The sequence below is a fragment of the Diospyros lotus genome, chromosome 8 (assembly GCF_014633365.1).
Source record: "Diospyros lotus cultivar Yz01 chromosome 8, ASM1463336v1, whole genome shotgun sequence".
Lineage (NCBI taxonomy): Eukaryota > Viridiplantae > Streptophyta > Magnoliopsida > Ericales > Ebenaceae > Diospyros > Diospyros lotus.
The window spans coordinates 11245173-11262403 of NC_068345.1; the positions used below are offsets into that span (position 1 = coordinate 11245173).

Genomic DNA, 17231 nt, shown 5'->3' on the forward strand with positions numbered 1-17231 from the left:
CACATCAAATCATAAGTCGCCACCGTTTCACCAAAAATTAATCACCACGTTGGTTTCTTCACCGAACGTTGAGTATAGTTACGAAGCAAGAACAACTTCTTCAACACCTTCACCAACACCACCGCGCTTGGCTTCTTGCCGGAAAACACCGCTCCGCCGCCGCCACGTTTCGACAGCTTATTAAGCGCTCCAGCACACCCCAATTCCGCCGCCACCCTCCCCGGCGACGTCACCTCCGCCGGTTCCATGCCCGATCCGTAACAAGCTCCTTTAGAGTCATCGAAGTCTTCCCACAACATGTCCATCTTATCCTCTTCTTCATCATCTCCCTTCAGGCCTCGCTCCGCATAGGAAAAGCTCTTTCTCCGCCTGGCAATGGCATTATTCGTCGCCAAAGCTTTTCTTTGCCCATGGCAGGAGGGCGTAGAAGAGGAGTGCCAGAGAGGCGGCGAGTCGAGGAGGCGCGGCGGAGCATCGGCGGTGGCCGGGAAGGTGAAGTCGGCGTCGACGGTAATGGACATGGTTAGGGTGAAGAAGACATGGGAATAAGAAGTGGGAGAGGGAAGGGAAGGGATGGATGTCATGTCATAGCAAGGCGAGTTGGCGTTGGTGGTGGTCAGGTCAGTACTGGCGTGGAAGGTTGGGTTGGTTGCTCGCTTGCTTTTGAAAATTTATAGTTCAACTGCTACCACCAGTTAGTTTACTTCTTTCTTCTTTGTTAATTGATTAGGAAATTTTTTAAATTTAAATAATATATTTGGGTAAAAAACCTAAAGTTCTGATCAATTTATTCAATATTTATTGTAGTCGTGATTCTACATATGATAGTGTTGTAATATAATAAAATGATGTTATATATATATATATATATAATTTGGAGACATTCATAGATGGATTACAACGAGGGTACATTAACATCATTGCATTATGATGAGATGGTATTATAATTATTATAATGAATAATTTTTAATATGTGTAAATATAAATTAAAGTAAATTATATAAAATTTTCTTGCACTTGGTGTCCTGTACAACTTATCTTTTGTACTTTTGATTGCATTAAAAGATCTCTTACATTTTAAAAATATTGCAATCAGTCACAATCTATTATTATTATATAGGATTTTGTGCAATTTACTAGTTGACTAATGCAAAATTTTATATTTTTTTAATATATAGAAATTTTGTACGTAGAATTATGTATTTTATATACAAATTATTGCATAAAATCCTATATAATAGTAACATATTGTGACTGATTGCAACATTTTAAAAATGTAAATCAAAAGTAGAGGGGTGTAATTTGTAATTGACTCTAAGTACAAGGAGTTTCATATAATTTATCTTATATAAATTATAAGTTACATCATTAATTTAACATTAATTACTTATTCTTTTATTAATTATTTTTAAAAAATAATATTTAAACTCATCCGTATCAATAAAATAAGGTAATAAGGTGGGTGGTGGGGGTGTGTGTGTATATATATATATATATCATAGATGGACAATAACATTTCATCACACGTTCGGACTATGCATGGGTTAAGGGTTGAGATATATAGTTCAGATTTTATATTAATTGATTTTAGATTTAAAATTAATTTAATCATAAGTAAAACTAAACCTACTAACCCACTTCAATATTCTAATTAACTTTGGATTGGATCATGTTTTAGATCTCGATTATGAAATTTGTAAAATTATTTTTAAATTTTATAACTCAGAACTCATAATATACTAAAATATTAATTAAAATTCATAAGATTTATTGTAATAGTTAACATTTCAAAAAACAAATGTAATTTAGCCCTCAAAAGTACAATAACAAGAAAAAAGCTATATCGCCCCCGCGAGCATAGTGCAACGGCAAAACAGAAGGAAATTAACACGAGAGTCAGGAGTTTGAATCTTATTGGCATCTTGAAAAGGCTAAGTACTATTGGGGAGACAGAGTGAAAATGTAATACCCCGAGAGCCCAGAGAAGTTAGGATATATCGAAGATAGTGTAAGAAAGGAAACAACACCAGTTGGATACCTTTTGGGCTGAATGTTGGCAAAGAACTCCCAAGTTAAGCGTGTTTGACCTGGGGTAATCCAGGGATGGGTGACCCCCTGGGAAGTTCGTGTAGGCCCATTAGGATAAGTTGTTCCGGTTCTTCCTATCGCTCGATGCGGGATGTTACAGGTGGTATCAGAGCCGACCCTTGGCGAAGGCGGTCCGATGAGGGCGGGGAGTGGCGCCGGGGCTCGAGGGCCTGTACAAGGAGCGACTTCTGGCAGGCTTCTAAGGATGGCAGCCCCCAAGGGGAGAAGGTCTGGGACCAGTTGTAAGGTCGCATGACGAGGACGTCATGTGCTCAAGGGGGGGAAAATGTAATACCTCGAGAACCCAGAGAAGTTAGGATATATCGAAGATAGTGTAAGAAATGAAACAACACCAGCTGGATACCTTTTGGGCTGAATGTTGGCAAAGAACTCCCAAGTTAAGCGTGCTTGACCTGGGGTAATCCAGGGATGGGTGACCCCCTGGGAAGTTCGTGTAGGCCCATTAGGATAAGTTGTTCCGGTTCTTCCTATCGCTCGATGCGGGATGTTACAGAAAAGGTTGAAACGGTTGATACCAAGGGGATTTGAACATATTTAAAGACAGCTCCGAGTGTGTATAGGCTATATCTGTATTCAGATTTACCTAAGGGTGTATCAGGGAGAATGTCACCAACCCCTGGAGATTAGTCAGGTGAAGTCCAGACACCACTGGATAATAAAATAAAATAAAAACTATATCAACAGCCATCCAATTGTTTTTGCTCATTGCTAAGGAAATTTTTGTTTGATATATATGAATTAAAGTAAGAAAAAAAATAATTTTAAAGATGAGTTTTAAATATCAATCAAGTGGAGTCATGTTGTGTCTATAAATTTGATAGTCTGACTTAGGACCATGTCAAAAAAATAGAATCAAGACTTATTATAATTGTGACATATAATTCAAATTTGATTATGATTGGAATTTTAAATTTGACTATGATTAAGATGTCAAATTTGATTGTTTATTGAAATACATCTACAATTAAAAATTTATCTTCTTTGTATCTCATCTTTTTATTAGAATATGAATTTGTTTAAATCATTTTTTTTGTATATATTTGTAGATGAGTGGTAGATCTATAAATAGGTACCCAATACCTTAGAATTATTATAGCTATATCACTATTGTTGTAGTAATATTATCTTAGTGATATTTTATTCTTTTTGTCCATGATTTTTCCCGATTTAGATTTTTCACGTTAAATTTTGTGTTCGTTTATATGGTTGATGGTTTGTTCGTGGTTTGTTTTCGATCCAAAATCTTAGAAAACTGGTATTAGAGTCGTTGGATCAAACCATCAGCTATTAGTAGATTTCAGTCGTTGGATCTACAATTGATCTTCATCTTTTCAACTAAGGTTTCAAGTTGCCCAGCCCCCGCTATCGTCGACCACCGTCGCCTTGGTCGCCGTCGACCATCTCCTGGCCTATTGTCGTCACTATCATGAGCCTTGTTCCCAATCTCCATTTATGACTGCATCAAGGCCATTTTAGTGTCTTTTTCATCCATCTACATCGCAACTATCGACGACTCTTGTCTTTTCACCTCCTGTAATTGACCCTGACAAATCTTGTCCCTTCCCCCATCATCAGTCTCAGCTATATATCGTAGTCGTTTGATGTTTTCAAATTGTTTTCCATGATCGGTGTTGATGATTTGGGGCATGCCAAACCAGCATATAATATTTTTCGATACCATAGCTTCCACATACTTCTCCATTATTAAGGCCAATGCTTCTGCCTCTACCCACTTGGTGAAATAATCAGTGACGATTAGAAAAAACTTCATTTGTCCTATTGCTTGTGGGAAATAGGCCTCAGATATCCAGCCCCATTGTGCAAAGGGCGTAGGTTGGTAGATATATTGTGTGGTCATGATCAATGCAGACTATATAAGTGCATGCCGCTAACATCTATCGCAGCTCCTAACTTTTTCTTATGGCATCTTTTTGTAATGTGGGCCAAAAGAATCCGACCCTAAGCACTTTGTTGGCTAGCACCCTTGCCCCTAGATGTTCTCTACATACGCCTTGTGTGTTTTGTTTAGGGCATAATCTGCTTCTTGGGGGCCCAGACACTTTAACAAGGGCATTGTGAAGGCCCTCTTATAGTGTGTGCCGTCAATTTGGTGAACTTAGCACCCCTTATCTTCATTTGTCTCATGACAGCAGGATCAGTGGGAAGTTCTCTCATTCTCAGGAATTTCTATATGAAAGTCCTCCAGTCATCATCAACTTCTATGTTAAGGACCTCATTTCTTCAATACTAGGTCTTTAGAGGGTTTCCAAGAGTATTTTTCGTCCGTTAGCCTCCTTAGTTGTTGCTAGCTTTGACAAAGCGTTAGCGTGACTTTTTAATGTTCGGTTAATTTGTATTAACTAAAATTCTTTAAAAGGTTGTGTCAGGTCCTTAACCCTTTGCAAATATTGTATCATTGTTGACTTTCTAGCTCCATACTACCCCTAGAATTGTTGCACCAAAAACTGAGAATCATTGTGTGCTACCAACTTCTCTACTTCCATTTTTCTGGCCAAGTTCATTTCGACTATCAAGATTTCATATTTTGCAATGTTGTTGGAGCTTGTAAGGGCAAACCATAATGAGTATTTGAGAATGTCCTCCTTAGGTGATATTAACACCACTCCAGTTCTGCTTCCTTGTGAGCATTGATATCCTGTCTACATACAACTTCCATTCCCTGAAATTCACCTCTGGTGCCTGTTGTTCATGCATGCATTTCACTATGAAATCAATTAGGGCTTGTCCCTTAATGGCTTGTTAAGGCTAAAAGTCGGTATCATATTCTCCCAACTCAATGACCTACTTAGTTAGTCTTCCAGAACATTTCAGTCTTTATAGGATCGGTCGAAGTGGTTGATCAATCAGGACCTTAATAAAATGAGCTTGGAAGTAGGGTTGCAGCTTCTGAGAAGCTGTTAGTAGTGCTAGGGCAACTCTCTTGGCACGAGGGTATCTCGTTTCATCTCCCTATAGGACTTTACTAATATAGTACACAGGCTTATCTCTCTTCTTATTTTTCCTGAAGTAACAAGGCAGTGCTAACTTCTATTTCGCTCACCCCTAGGTACATGAACAAGGGCTCCTCAGACTCTGGCCTGGTCAATAAGGGGACTTCCTTTAGATACTCCTTTAGTGCCTCAAAGGCCTTTTGGCATTCTTTTATCCACTTGAAACTCTTTCTTACCCTTAAGGTCTAAAAGAAAGGTAAGCTCTTTTCTGTTGACTTTAACAAGAATCTATTAAGAGCTTCCAGCCTTCCTATCAATCTTTGAACTTTGATCATTGTTGGAGGTTTCATGTCAAGAATTGCTTGTATCTTTTCGAGATTTTCTTTAATGCCTAGCTGGGTTATCATGTAGCCTAGGAATTTTCTTGATTTCACCCAAACGAACATTTGTTTGGGTTTAACCGCATACTATGTTCTCAAAGCATGTTAAAGACTTTTGCTAATTTTTCAACATGGGATTCATTCTTTTTACTTTTCACTATTATATCATCCACATATGTTTCCATAGTATTTCCCAACAAATCTTTAAAGACCTTTTTCATCATTCTTTGATACATAGCCCCAGCATTTTTCAAGCCAAACGGCATGACCTTGTAACAGTATGTCCTTCTTTCAATGATGAAATTGGTTTTCTTAACGTCTGGCAGGTACATCATGATTTGGTGATGTTGGAATACTCATATGGCGGTGTAGGTAAATTTAAAAATTTATCCATCAGAGTTACATAACAGAAGTTATAAATACACACACCATATATAGTTTGGGTATTTAAACAACACGATATTTTATCATATAAAATACAATAAATAACATACATATAACCCGATGTCAAGTAGAGTGTAGAAATTGTTTCTACACTAAGACTATATCCTTTTAACTATGTGGAGGGCCTAGTCTGTCCACACCTAGCAAGCTATCTGGTACCACATCGCAGTCCTCATCTCGTGCTAGCCTGAGAAGGTTGATTCACCAACACTCATGCGTCTCCCCAGACGCTTAGCATTTTTCACACACGTAACTGTTACGTTCTACGAATTTCTCAAGAAATAAAAGCAAAAGAAAAGTTGAGGCCTAGCCAAGTATCTCTCCAATTTCTCCCGTCTCTGCCCAATTTCTACCGCCAACGATTGCCACCAACACCCCTCAAATTTCATGCCATGTGTAATCCATTGAAATTGGCTAAGGCAGCAAAAACGATTGACCAGTTCCTTAGAGGCAGTCGACCAGTCTCCCTCATCCTATCGACCGCTTAAATTTTTTAGGCTGTCAATTGGTTGTGCTGAAGTAGTCGACATCCTTAACAATTAATGACATCTGAGACACAATATGTAACACCCCGTCTCGCCAAGCGTGTCACTATAAGGGTATTCCTGGGATTTTTTTTTTTTTTTAGTTCAACACGTGCAGTGTATCAAGAACTATCTTCACATGCAAATACAAATCCCGAGAACCCCAGCCTTGCCCGTTTAACTATCAAGATCAATAATCTTAAACTAAACGAGACATAATACAATGCAGCAGATATATTAACATCAAATACCGTAGTTCTTACATGGTATTCCCTTAACAACATACGTAATACAGATCAGATGACAACTTTGCTACTATACAACTGTTCATTTACAACCTGAAATACATTCGGAAGCCTCCAAATGTTACAACGACTATCAAACTAAGCACCATTGGCCCCCAACCGGCCACATCCTAGCCCTTACAGCAGTCCCTGGCTGGAACATTAAACGTTCCAGAGGCATAGCCCAGGTTAGATGATAAAACATCTAAGTGACGATATGAAACAGTTTATGCAATGCATGAGAGACACACGAGCACGGCATACTCAGACAAGTGACAACATGCAAGACACGTCTAACTTGAGAAGTTTCCCTGACATATTTAATCCCTCGAATGCCCCATTGTGACACCCGTTCACCTGGTCTAACGTTAATCCCTTGAGTGCACCGTCGTGACACCCGTTCACCTGGTTTAACATTGTTCCCTCGAGTGCCCCAGTGTGACACCCGTTCACCTGGATTATCATTGTCCCACCCTCAAGTAGACCTCATCCCGACCCACACGGACACAACACCGACACGAAATATCAATACCCCGATGATATGAAAATCACAAGCCATGCACCTACTCTTTTATAAGTAAAAACAGTTGATGCAATATACCACATGTTCAATATGCAAATGATGCCACAGATACATAAGTAAAATGTTTTTGCAGAACAATCCAAGTTCCGGAGGGTAAAACCGCTCATTAGAACTGGTCTCAATTGCGTGTAACCTAAGTTCGGGAGGGTAACACCGCCCACCAGAACTCACTACACACCTTCCAACATATTTTCAAGATAAGGTAAAGATAGAATCAGACCACTCACCTCGAACGTATTCAGAACACCTCGAATCTTGTGCCCAACCTCAATTTTCGTACAACTCCTCAAGTCTTTTAACCAAACCACCTCCTTACATGTCCTCACGCACTGCCCAGGTGCTCTACACATGTGATGCTTCGCGTATGCTTAAAAAGCCCTCTATCCACTAAACCCGAAGCATTCTTGTCTAACACGAACTTCTCATAATTTCGAATGAGAGAATCCTTAGCCTTGAACCCCTATTTATAGTTTTTGGAAACTTAGCCACCAAGAAACATATATTCTGCAATCATTTCAAATCTTCTAAGATTTTCTATAATTATTTCAAATCTTCTAATATCTTTTGCAATCATTTCAAAATCTTCTAATATCTTTTGCAATCATTGTAAATCTTCAAAGATATTATATAATCATTACCAAATCTTCTAAGAGATTCTGCAATCATTCTAAATCTTCTAATATCTTTTGCAATCATTGTAAAAGATATTAGAGGATTTTGAAATGATTGCAAAAGATATTAGAAGATTTGAAATGATTATAGAAAATCTTAGAAGATTTGAAATGATTGCAGAATATATGTTTCTTGGTGGTGGCTAAGTTTCCAAAAACTATAAATAGGGGTTCAAGGCTAAGGATTCTCTCATTCGAAATTATGAGAAGTTCGTGTTAGACAAGAATGCTTCGGGTTTAGTGGATAGAGGGCTTTTTAAGCATACGCGAAGCATCACATGTGCAGAGCACCTGGACAGTGCGTGAGGACGTGTAAGGAGGTGGTTTGGTTAAAAGACTTGAGGAGTTGTACGAAAATTGAGGTTGGGCACAAGATTCGAGGTGTTCTGAATACGTTCGAGGTGAGTGGTCTGATTCTATCTTTACCTTATCTTGAAAATATGTTTGAAGGTGTGTAGTGAGTTCTGGTGGGCGGTGTTACCCTCTCGAACTTAGGTTACACACAATTGGGACCAGTTCTAGTGAGCGGTTTTACCCTCCGGAACTTGGATTGTTCTGCAAAAACATTTTACTTATGTATCTGTGGCATCATTTGCATATTGAACATGTGGTATATTGCATCAACTGATTTTACTTATAAAAGAGTCGGTGCATGGCTTGTGATTTTCATATCATCGGGGTATTGATATTTCGTGTCGGTGCTGTGTCCGTGTGGGTCGGGGTGAGGTCTACTTGAGGGTGGGACAATGATAATCCAGGTGAACGGGTGTCACACTGGGGCACTCGAGGGAACAATGTTAAACCAGGTGAACGGGTGTCACGACGGTGCACTCGAGGGATTAACGTTAGACCAGGTGAACGGGTGTCACAGTGGGGCATTCGAGGGATTAAATATGTCAGGGAAACTTCTCAAGTTAGACGTGTCTTGCATGTTGTCACTTGTCTGAGTATGCCGTGCTCGTGTGTCTCTCATGCATTGCATAAACTGTTTCATATCGTCACTTAGATGTTTTATCATCTAACCTGGGCTATGCCCCTGGAACGTTTAATGTTCCAGCCAAGGACTGCTGTAAGGGCTAGGATGTGGCCGGTTGGGGGCCAATGGTGCTTAGTTTGATAGTCGTTGTAACATTTGGAGGCTTCAGAATGTATTTCAGGTTGTAAATGAACAGTTGTATAGTAGCAAAGTTGTCATCTGATCTGTATTACGTATGTTGTTAAGGGAATACCATGTAAGAACTACGGTATTTGATGTTAATATATCCGCTGCATTGTATTATGTCTCGTTTAGTTTAAGATTATTGATCTTGATAGTTAAACGGGCAAGGCTGGGGTTCTCGGGGTTTGTCTTTGCATGTGAATATAGTTCTTGATACACTGCACGTGTTGAACTAAAAAAAAAAAAGAAATCTCGGGAATACCCTTATAGTGACACGCTTGGCGAAACGCGGTGTTACAATTGGTATCAGAGCCCTAGGTTAAAACCCTAGGATAGTTAAGCTAGGTTAATGAACTTAGCATGGTTGGAACTATTGAATGAGAACTTAGAACAGGATTATGGATTCTAAGAAACATTCAGAACATAGATGAAAATGGTATGGAGACTCTAAAGAGATGAGAGTTGAGGTGTTAACTTGAATATACTTTCAGCGACAAGAGGAGACGAACAAGTTCTATTCACATCTTTTGGAAATTAGGAAGCCAGTAATGAGGGTCGTCAAAATGAAAGAGATATATGATCCAAAACCTTTGAGGAATAAATACCTTGGTGCTTCTGGTACAACTTGAAGTATAGTATAAATATCTTTTTGAAAAATTTTAGTAAATCGTCTTAGTGCCCCCCGATTGGGACATGTTAAATGATGGCGATGTCATGCCCTGACAAAGATAAGTGAAACGACAGAGATTATTAGGAGAACTTGTCAAGGGCATGGGAAAGAAGAACGACTTGAAGATCTTAAAGTTAAGTTAGATATCCGAATTGAGGACTTAAGAAGAACGGATTCAGTTAGGGCAAACTAGTGAAAATCCCGAATGAAGACTTAGGGGAAGGGACCCGGTAGGTCATAAAGACAAAATCCATGCTTGGAGATTTGGGGGTTTGTCGGTTGAAGTCTTTGAAATTATTAATTAGAGAATACTAGATTTATCTAAGTGATGGAACGTTGGATTGGGAGTTAGCATCCAACAATATGGGTCGAATGTAAGATTGGTTCGATAAACCATAACTAAGGATTCGTAAGATTTGGAAACCGTAGGTTGGAGATCATTAGTTAAAATCAATCTCACTAAATGTTGGGATAACTGGTGGTTATTAAGAAGAAACAAGTTGCGGACGATTAGTTTGATATAACATAACCTAATTGTAAGTCAGGTTTTGATCGAATGGTATAAGGATTCAAGGGAAAGAATGACTTGGTATAGATCAAGAATCCTAAGGAACGACCCGATAAGAAACCCAGGATGATTTGATAAAAGCTTTTGAAAATAAAATTTTAGGATTTTAGGAATCCGAAATTGTTGATGGGGATATTGAGATAGAGAAACCGAAATTGATGACAGTGGAAATAAGGAAATAATACCTTAAGAAAACAACTCATAGGGACGAGTCGTATGGTTTCATATGTTATTCAAGGACAAAGAGAGTTAAGGCGTAGATTTAAGTTTTATGGAAGTTTTGGGAGATGATAGAAAAAAAAAAAGAAATCCCAGGAATACCCTTATAGTGACACGCTTGGCGAGACAGGGTGTTACACAATAGGTGTACAGTGCCAATACCAGATGCTACACAATATGGTGTGTGACTTTCTAGATTCACTACCCGCTAGCAAATAGATAGTGCCGAAACTCTTTTGACGCAAACTAAAACACCTCAACCCATTACAAGAATCTCTCCATATTCTGGTGATGATCTGAAAGGTCCTAGAAAGCGCCTAGCAGCAGTCCAACACAATATAAAAGACAATAAAGTATAACTTCAAGTGAGCCTATTACAGTTAACGATTACCATGTAATACAATCCTTCTGTCATCTAATGTCCCGACTGAGCGATAGTTATGGTGTAATAAACTCGCAAACTCATTAACTATATGTCAGATCTTATCAGCGTGACTAAATGACACCTCAGGAAACATTTTCTTGATTAATCATTCTGCCTTGGCCAAGAACATTCTCGTCACACTAGCAGTAGACCACATAAGACGTTTACCTCATCAATAACGATGAGGGTAACAGATCTTATTCCTGAGCACATGTCTCCATGCACAAGCAATACAAAACTACATTGATGAATATCCCTATCTTGGAAGTGGATGGTTTCACGCATTAATAAATGTTGTACACCAATACACAAGACAACCGTGTCAATTCAAGTCTAAGGATCAGTTACACAATTGCAACTCGATGACAAGATCATTATCCACAGTGCTATGTGATCAGTTATCAGTGTCACATTCAGTGCATTGTTCTTGGACAACCACCCATGAGTTTACTAAAGACATCTCCATGTCATATGGTATATGACTCACCATCCTTAACTATTAGTATCTCATACTAATCAAGATAGTAAATATCGTATCAATCCATAATCAACTAATCAAAGTCACATCCGATTAATCTAAGTACTAAGAATATTTAAGAAATCATGTTATCAAATAATCTCATCACATATTCTTAACATCATAAGAATAAGACTCTTAAACAAAAAATCTAGGGACTCATTTATATAACAAACTGAAGAGTTTAATGAATGATGTTAAACTTATTTTTTATTAATAAATATATAAAGATATATTAAATGTATTTATTATATATGTCAAACGCTATTTAAATCTAGCATTATGACATATCACTAATAGGTGATACCCTAAAAAAGCATCTGAAAAGCTCAGCAACTCTTGTTCAAGTGATACCCTAAAGAAGGGTAATCTTCATTTCATATAAATGCCCATTGTATTTTTTCTGTCTCTTCTTTTTTTTCTCATTGGTGAAAATCATGTGGAACCAAATGTTTTTTATGGTTGCACCTTTCCGATGAGGCTATAGGGCAAAATAGAAAGGAAGACAATGGCAACAATTTCACTTCATGATGGCAACAATGTCTCTCTCTCTCTCTTTCTCTCCAAATCGAAAACTAAAATGCTAGGTTTACTTCAAATAAAACCAATTGGGTTCCAAATCAAAAACCGATCCAAGTTCTAATCTATAAATCAAAACTACATAAGAAAGATCGATTTGAAGATGAATCATCCATCACAAAAATCTAGGTTCTATAATTCATCTCTTACAAATCATCGAACCCAAGTCTGGGTTCAATGGTTCAAAGGAGACAACCATTCATTGAACCAAAAAGGAGCTTGCTTATGAGGTTTATATTAATTTTAACATTAAATAATTTTTAGATTTATATTAATGTATAGTAGATTAGTTTTTGTTAATAAAATTTGATGAAAAATCAAAAGGAGCACTAAAATATAACAAAAATTAAAGTTTAGTAACTACAGTGACAAATATTAAAATACAGTCACCAGTTTATTACACAGTTAAAAATTCAAAGACTAATAATGTACATTATTACATTGAAATAACATCACAATCTAATAATATAAAGCTCTATATATCTACTATTTAAATATATAACAGTAGGTGGGAAAAAACACTAATTTGAATTTATCAAAAACCAACAATTACCGTATATTAGTTATCTGAAAATATAATAACATATTATAAAATTCTGATGTTATATCATCCGTGATATTGAACTCACATAGAATATTTTCTCCTATAAGTTTGGGTCTTAATTTAAGGACCGTTTGGTAGAACCTGGAATGGGCCTGATTCAGATAGACAAGCCCATCGGCCCACATATGATATATATAGCCATCAGCAAAGGAATGTTTGTACTTTTTAGCCATTCTTGGCATCATCAATTTTGATACATTTTCTACTTTTTTATGAAGGATAAAAGGGTCATAATCTTATACTTTTTGAGTTTTTTTTTTTCTTATAACGATTTTGGTTTGCATATCTCGTATTTCAAATTTACATTAGATGAAAAAATTCAATGAACATACTCAAAATTTATAAGTCATACACGTCAAATGAACGCATAAAATTTTATGTACGAACATATTTCTCGAAAGAATTTGAATCTTGATTGTAAGAAATATTAAGATAAATTGTCCTTACGTTTCCTATAATTTAGATTTTTTTTCCAAAAACTCTCTAATTTATTTTTTCAACCAAACTAATGATAATAGGTTCCACCATATTCATATATGAATCCGTTATATCTTAGTTATTTTACTATTTATATTACATTAAAAGAACAAAAGAATGTTTGATAAAAAAAAGACACCAATCTACTTGGCCAAACACCTAGCCATTCATCTAAGTTCGACCCCACTCATGAATTTTTCATAAAAATAACCTGTCAAGTTATCCACGACCTTTAGATAAAACCCTTATTAGAGTTTTTTTTTTTAGCAAAATCACAAGCCTTCTGCCTTTCACCTCAATAAACTCACAAACCTATAACTAAAACACCATTAAACCACACAAAAAGAAGTTACTGCATTCTCTGAAAGATTCAAATACTCAATCTCCTAAGACAGACGACACACCTCTACTAGCTGGGGTAATATTATAAATTTAACGGCATTCTCTTTTTGACCAAAGTTTAAATTTTTTAAAGATAAATTCATACATTGATATCTATATATTTACTTTATGTATATAATTTATGAATTATAATAAACATTTAATTGAAAAACAGGGATGGTGGTGTTAGGATATGAAGGTTTAATGTTGATGCTGATTTGAAGTTTCCAATGATACAAATGAACAATTTTATCCCCCACGAATACAATTGCATGTCACAACAGTTCCAAAAAGAGAATGATATAACATGAAATTTGAAAACAATGTGTGTAACATAGGATTATATATTAGGTATTAAAGAGGCTGCTATCCTTATCATCCTACCTTCCTTGTAATGTAAAAGTACTTTGAATTGACAATTCAATAAATATCTTTTTCTTTTGCCAAAGCCACTTCTTCTTCTGGGGGCTACCTTTTGGTCTCTAATTAAAGACAAAGACATTTGCATTGTCATTGTTAGTTACCTGAAGGGGCCGGTTTCCCAATGGACATCATCATCATCAAACAGCCATATGGAGGGGACAATTACATTTTCAACCACTTATATTGGTCAAAACAACTTGGAATCCAGGCCTAACTAATTGAACACTTTTGTGCAAATATTGCCCATTGCTGATTGATATTTATATAGTCAAGTCCACTTAAGTAAAGTTAAGTTTATATTAAGATAAAATTAAAATATTTTTCAAATTAAGATATGAAATGATTAAGATAAAGGTAAAAAATATTCTAAAATTTTATCAAATTATTTGTCAAATTTGTTGAAATATATTAAAAAATATATGCGTCATTTTTTCTTACATACAAGATCCAATATATGCTTATTTTAAAGAAGATGTGAGAGAGATAAATATATATATATAGAAAATGACATAAAAAGTCACGTGACTTCTTTTTCAAGAATCGACAAATAAATTTAATAAATATATTAAAAATAATAAAAGTCTAAAATACTTTTCATATCTTAACTTTTCATAGCAACGAGGAGATTGTGTTTTTTTTGTCACCTTTCTGTAAGTCTGTTGGTAAGGTTGTCTGACTCTCAAACGTGTTTTTTAACCAATCTAATCTAGTTTGATTGGACCTCAGCCAACCTAAATTTTTTTAAAAATTAAGTCTAAATTCGATCTAAACTAAATGAATACTTTTAAGGTTAATTAGAGATTATTTGTGGTCAACGTAGTTATGACTCATGATAGCAGGTATATATATGTGATTTATAAATTAATTAATTAAGGTACATATAATATATGTAGATTTTTAGTGAAATCAAAATAAATAATAATAATAATTATCAAACCATACCTCCCACAAGATGGAGGCACAAATTAAATTTAATAATTAATTAACTAAGGTTCAGATACACCCCCATTATTAGATAAATAGCACACGTACGTGGATTCTGTTACAAAGGAGAGAGATCTTGTCAACCTTAATTCATCCTGCCATGGATGGTCGTTACCGCCCTAAGAGTGACAATTAAATGTTAATCAAATGCATTCTTCACTTGGGCAAGCGTGTGGGAAATCATTTGATTTGTGGAACATTTAAGTATTATTTGTTAATTAAAATATAGATTAAAAACTAAAATTAAATAAATATTTTAGATAAAAAGACTTTTTATTGTGTTTTTTTAAATTAGAGAAGTCACGTGACTTCTTATTTAAAATTTTATAGATAAATTTATTTAAAAGAAGAAGAGATAAATTTATTTAAAATTTTATAAATAAGAAAAAATAATATGTATTTGTCTTATCTCATAAAACTCTTACCCATAGTGTATTTTAAAAAATTTAACAAACAATGTGATATAAATCTTGAAATACTTTCCAGTTTTATTTTGATCATTTCGTATCTTAGTCCAAAAAGTATTTCAACCTCGTCTTGATATAATTTTATCTTACTCATTTTAACAAATGTTATCTGAGAATAATATCCAATGCTCACTATATATTGTATTTATACCAATACTTTAACATAATATATATTTATTATATTTTATTTCAAATTTCATAATATTTTTATCTTGTTGATAATAAATTAATATATCATATTTTAAAATATTTTATCAACCACCTTGATGTTTTAAAAATTGTGTCAAGATACAATTATAAATTTATTTAACAGAAAACGTCGTCTTCAAGTCACTTGGGTCTCTAAGGAAGAAAACAATCAGAGAGCGCAGGAGGGTCTCTACACAAACGCTCTTATACTTAAGTCAAACACTGTAGATGCTGGAAGCCCGAGAACAATATTTATACCAGTATCTGAGACATCCCTTTTTTGGAATGATTGTCTGTCTTTTTACAGAGGGATATAGAGTAATACGAAGTAATTCAGAATTATGATTTTTGTAGATAATGCCAATTTTAGTTATTCTCAATCTAGCTGTGACTATGATTGTTATAAATTATTTATATCTCTTATGGATGACGTTTATCTTGTCCTTTTGGAGATAAGATTTCTTATGAATGATTATCTATCATTTTCCCAGAAGAATTTTCAATTGTCAGAGTTATTCAATTTACGCATTGTGTGGGACCCTCCATATTTGAAAAAATACTTTAACAGTGCATTGAATCTTTCTGCACACCTCGATGGACAAAGGGACCGCAAGACCTTGGCATTGCCATGGATAGTCGTTACCACCCTAACAGTGACAATTAAATATTGAATCAAATACATTCTTCACTTGAGCAAGCATGTGAGAAATTATTTGATTTGTGGAACATTTAGATAATACTTGTTAATTAAGACGTGAATTGAAAAAAATAAAATGCGAAAAGTTTTTTTTATTGTGTTTTTTCAAACAAAATAAGTCACGTACCTTCTTATTTAAAATTTTACAGATAAATTTATCTAGAGATGAGAGAAATAAATTTATCTAAAATTTTACAGATAAAAAAAATGACCTATATGCCTCCTATCTCAAAAAACCCTCACCCTCAATCTATTTTAAAAAATTTAACAAACAATCTGATATAAATCTTAAAATACTTTCTAGTTTTATATTAATCATTCCATATTTTGATCCAAAAAGTATTTCAACTTCATCTTAATACAACTTTATCTTGATCATTTTAGCAAAGGCTACCTTAGAATAATGTCTAATGCTCACTATATATTGTATTTATGCCAATATTTCAATATAATATATATTTATTATATTTTATTTTTGTTATTACCAGGATACAATAATAAATTTATTTGACGAGAAACATCGTGTTAAGTCATTTGAATCTGCAAGGAAAAAAACAGTTAGAAGGCGCGAGAGGATTCTTACGCAAACATTCCGATGATTAAATCAAATACTATAGATGTTAAAAGCCTAAAAATAATATTTAAATAAGTATTTGAGACGTTCTTTTTTTGGAATAAATGTGCCCTTTTATAGAAAAATATAGAGTAATTCGAAATAATTCAAGATTAAAGTTTTTGTACATAATGCCAATTTTAGTTATTCTCGATCTAGCTAAAACTAAGATTCTTATAAATGGTTTCTATCTTTTATGAATAACATTTATCTTGCTCTTTTGGGGATAAAATTTCTTTTAAATGATTATCGATTCTTTTCTTAAAAAAAAATTTAACTGTCAAAATTATTCGATTTATGCATTATATGAAACT

At 35.0% G+C, this 17231-nt stretch overlaps 1 protein-coding gene across 1 annotated transcript; it reads right to left on the bottom strand.

Moving 5' to 3' along the window:
• Positions 1-41: 41 nt before the first annotated feature.
• Positions 42-521, bottom strand: LOC127808518 (uncharacterized). The gene has a single exon (XM_052347094.1). The coding sequence runs from the start codon at positions 519-521 to the stop codon at positions 42-44; it is 480 nt and encodes a 159-aa protein (XP_052203054.1).
• Between the last annotated feature and the right edge of the window lie 16710 nt (positions 522-17231).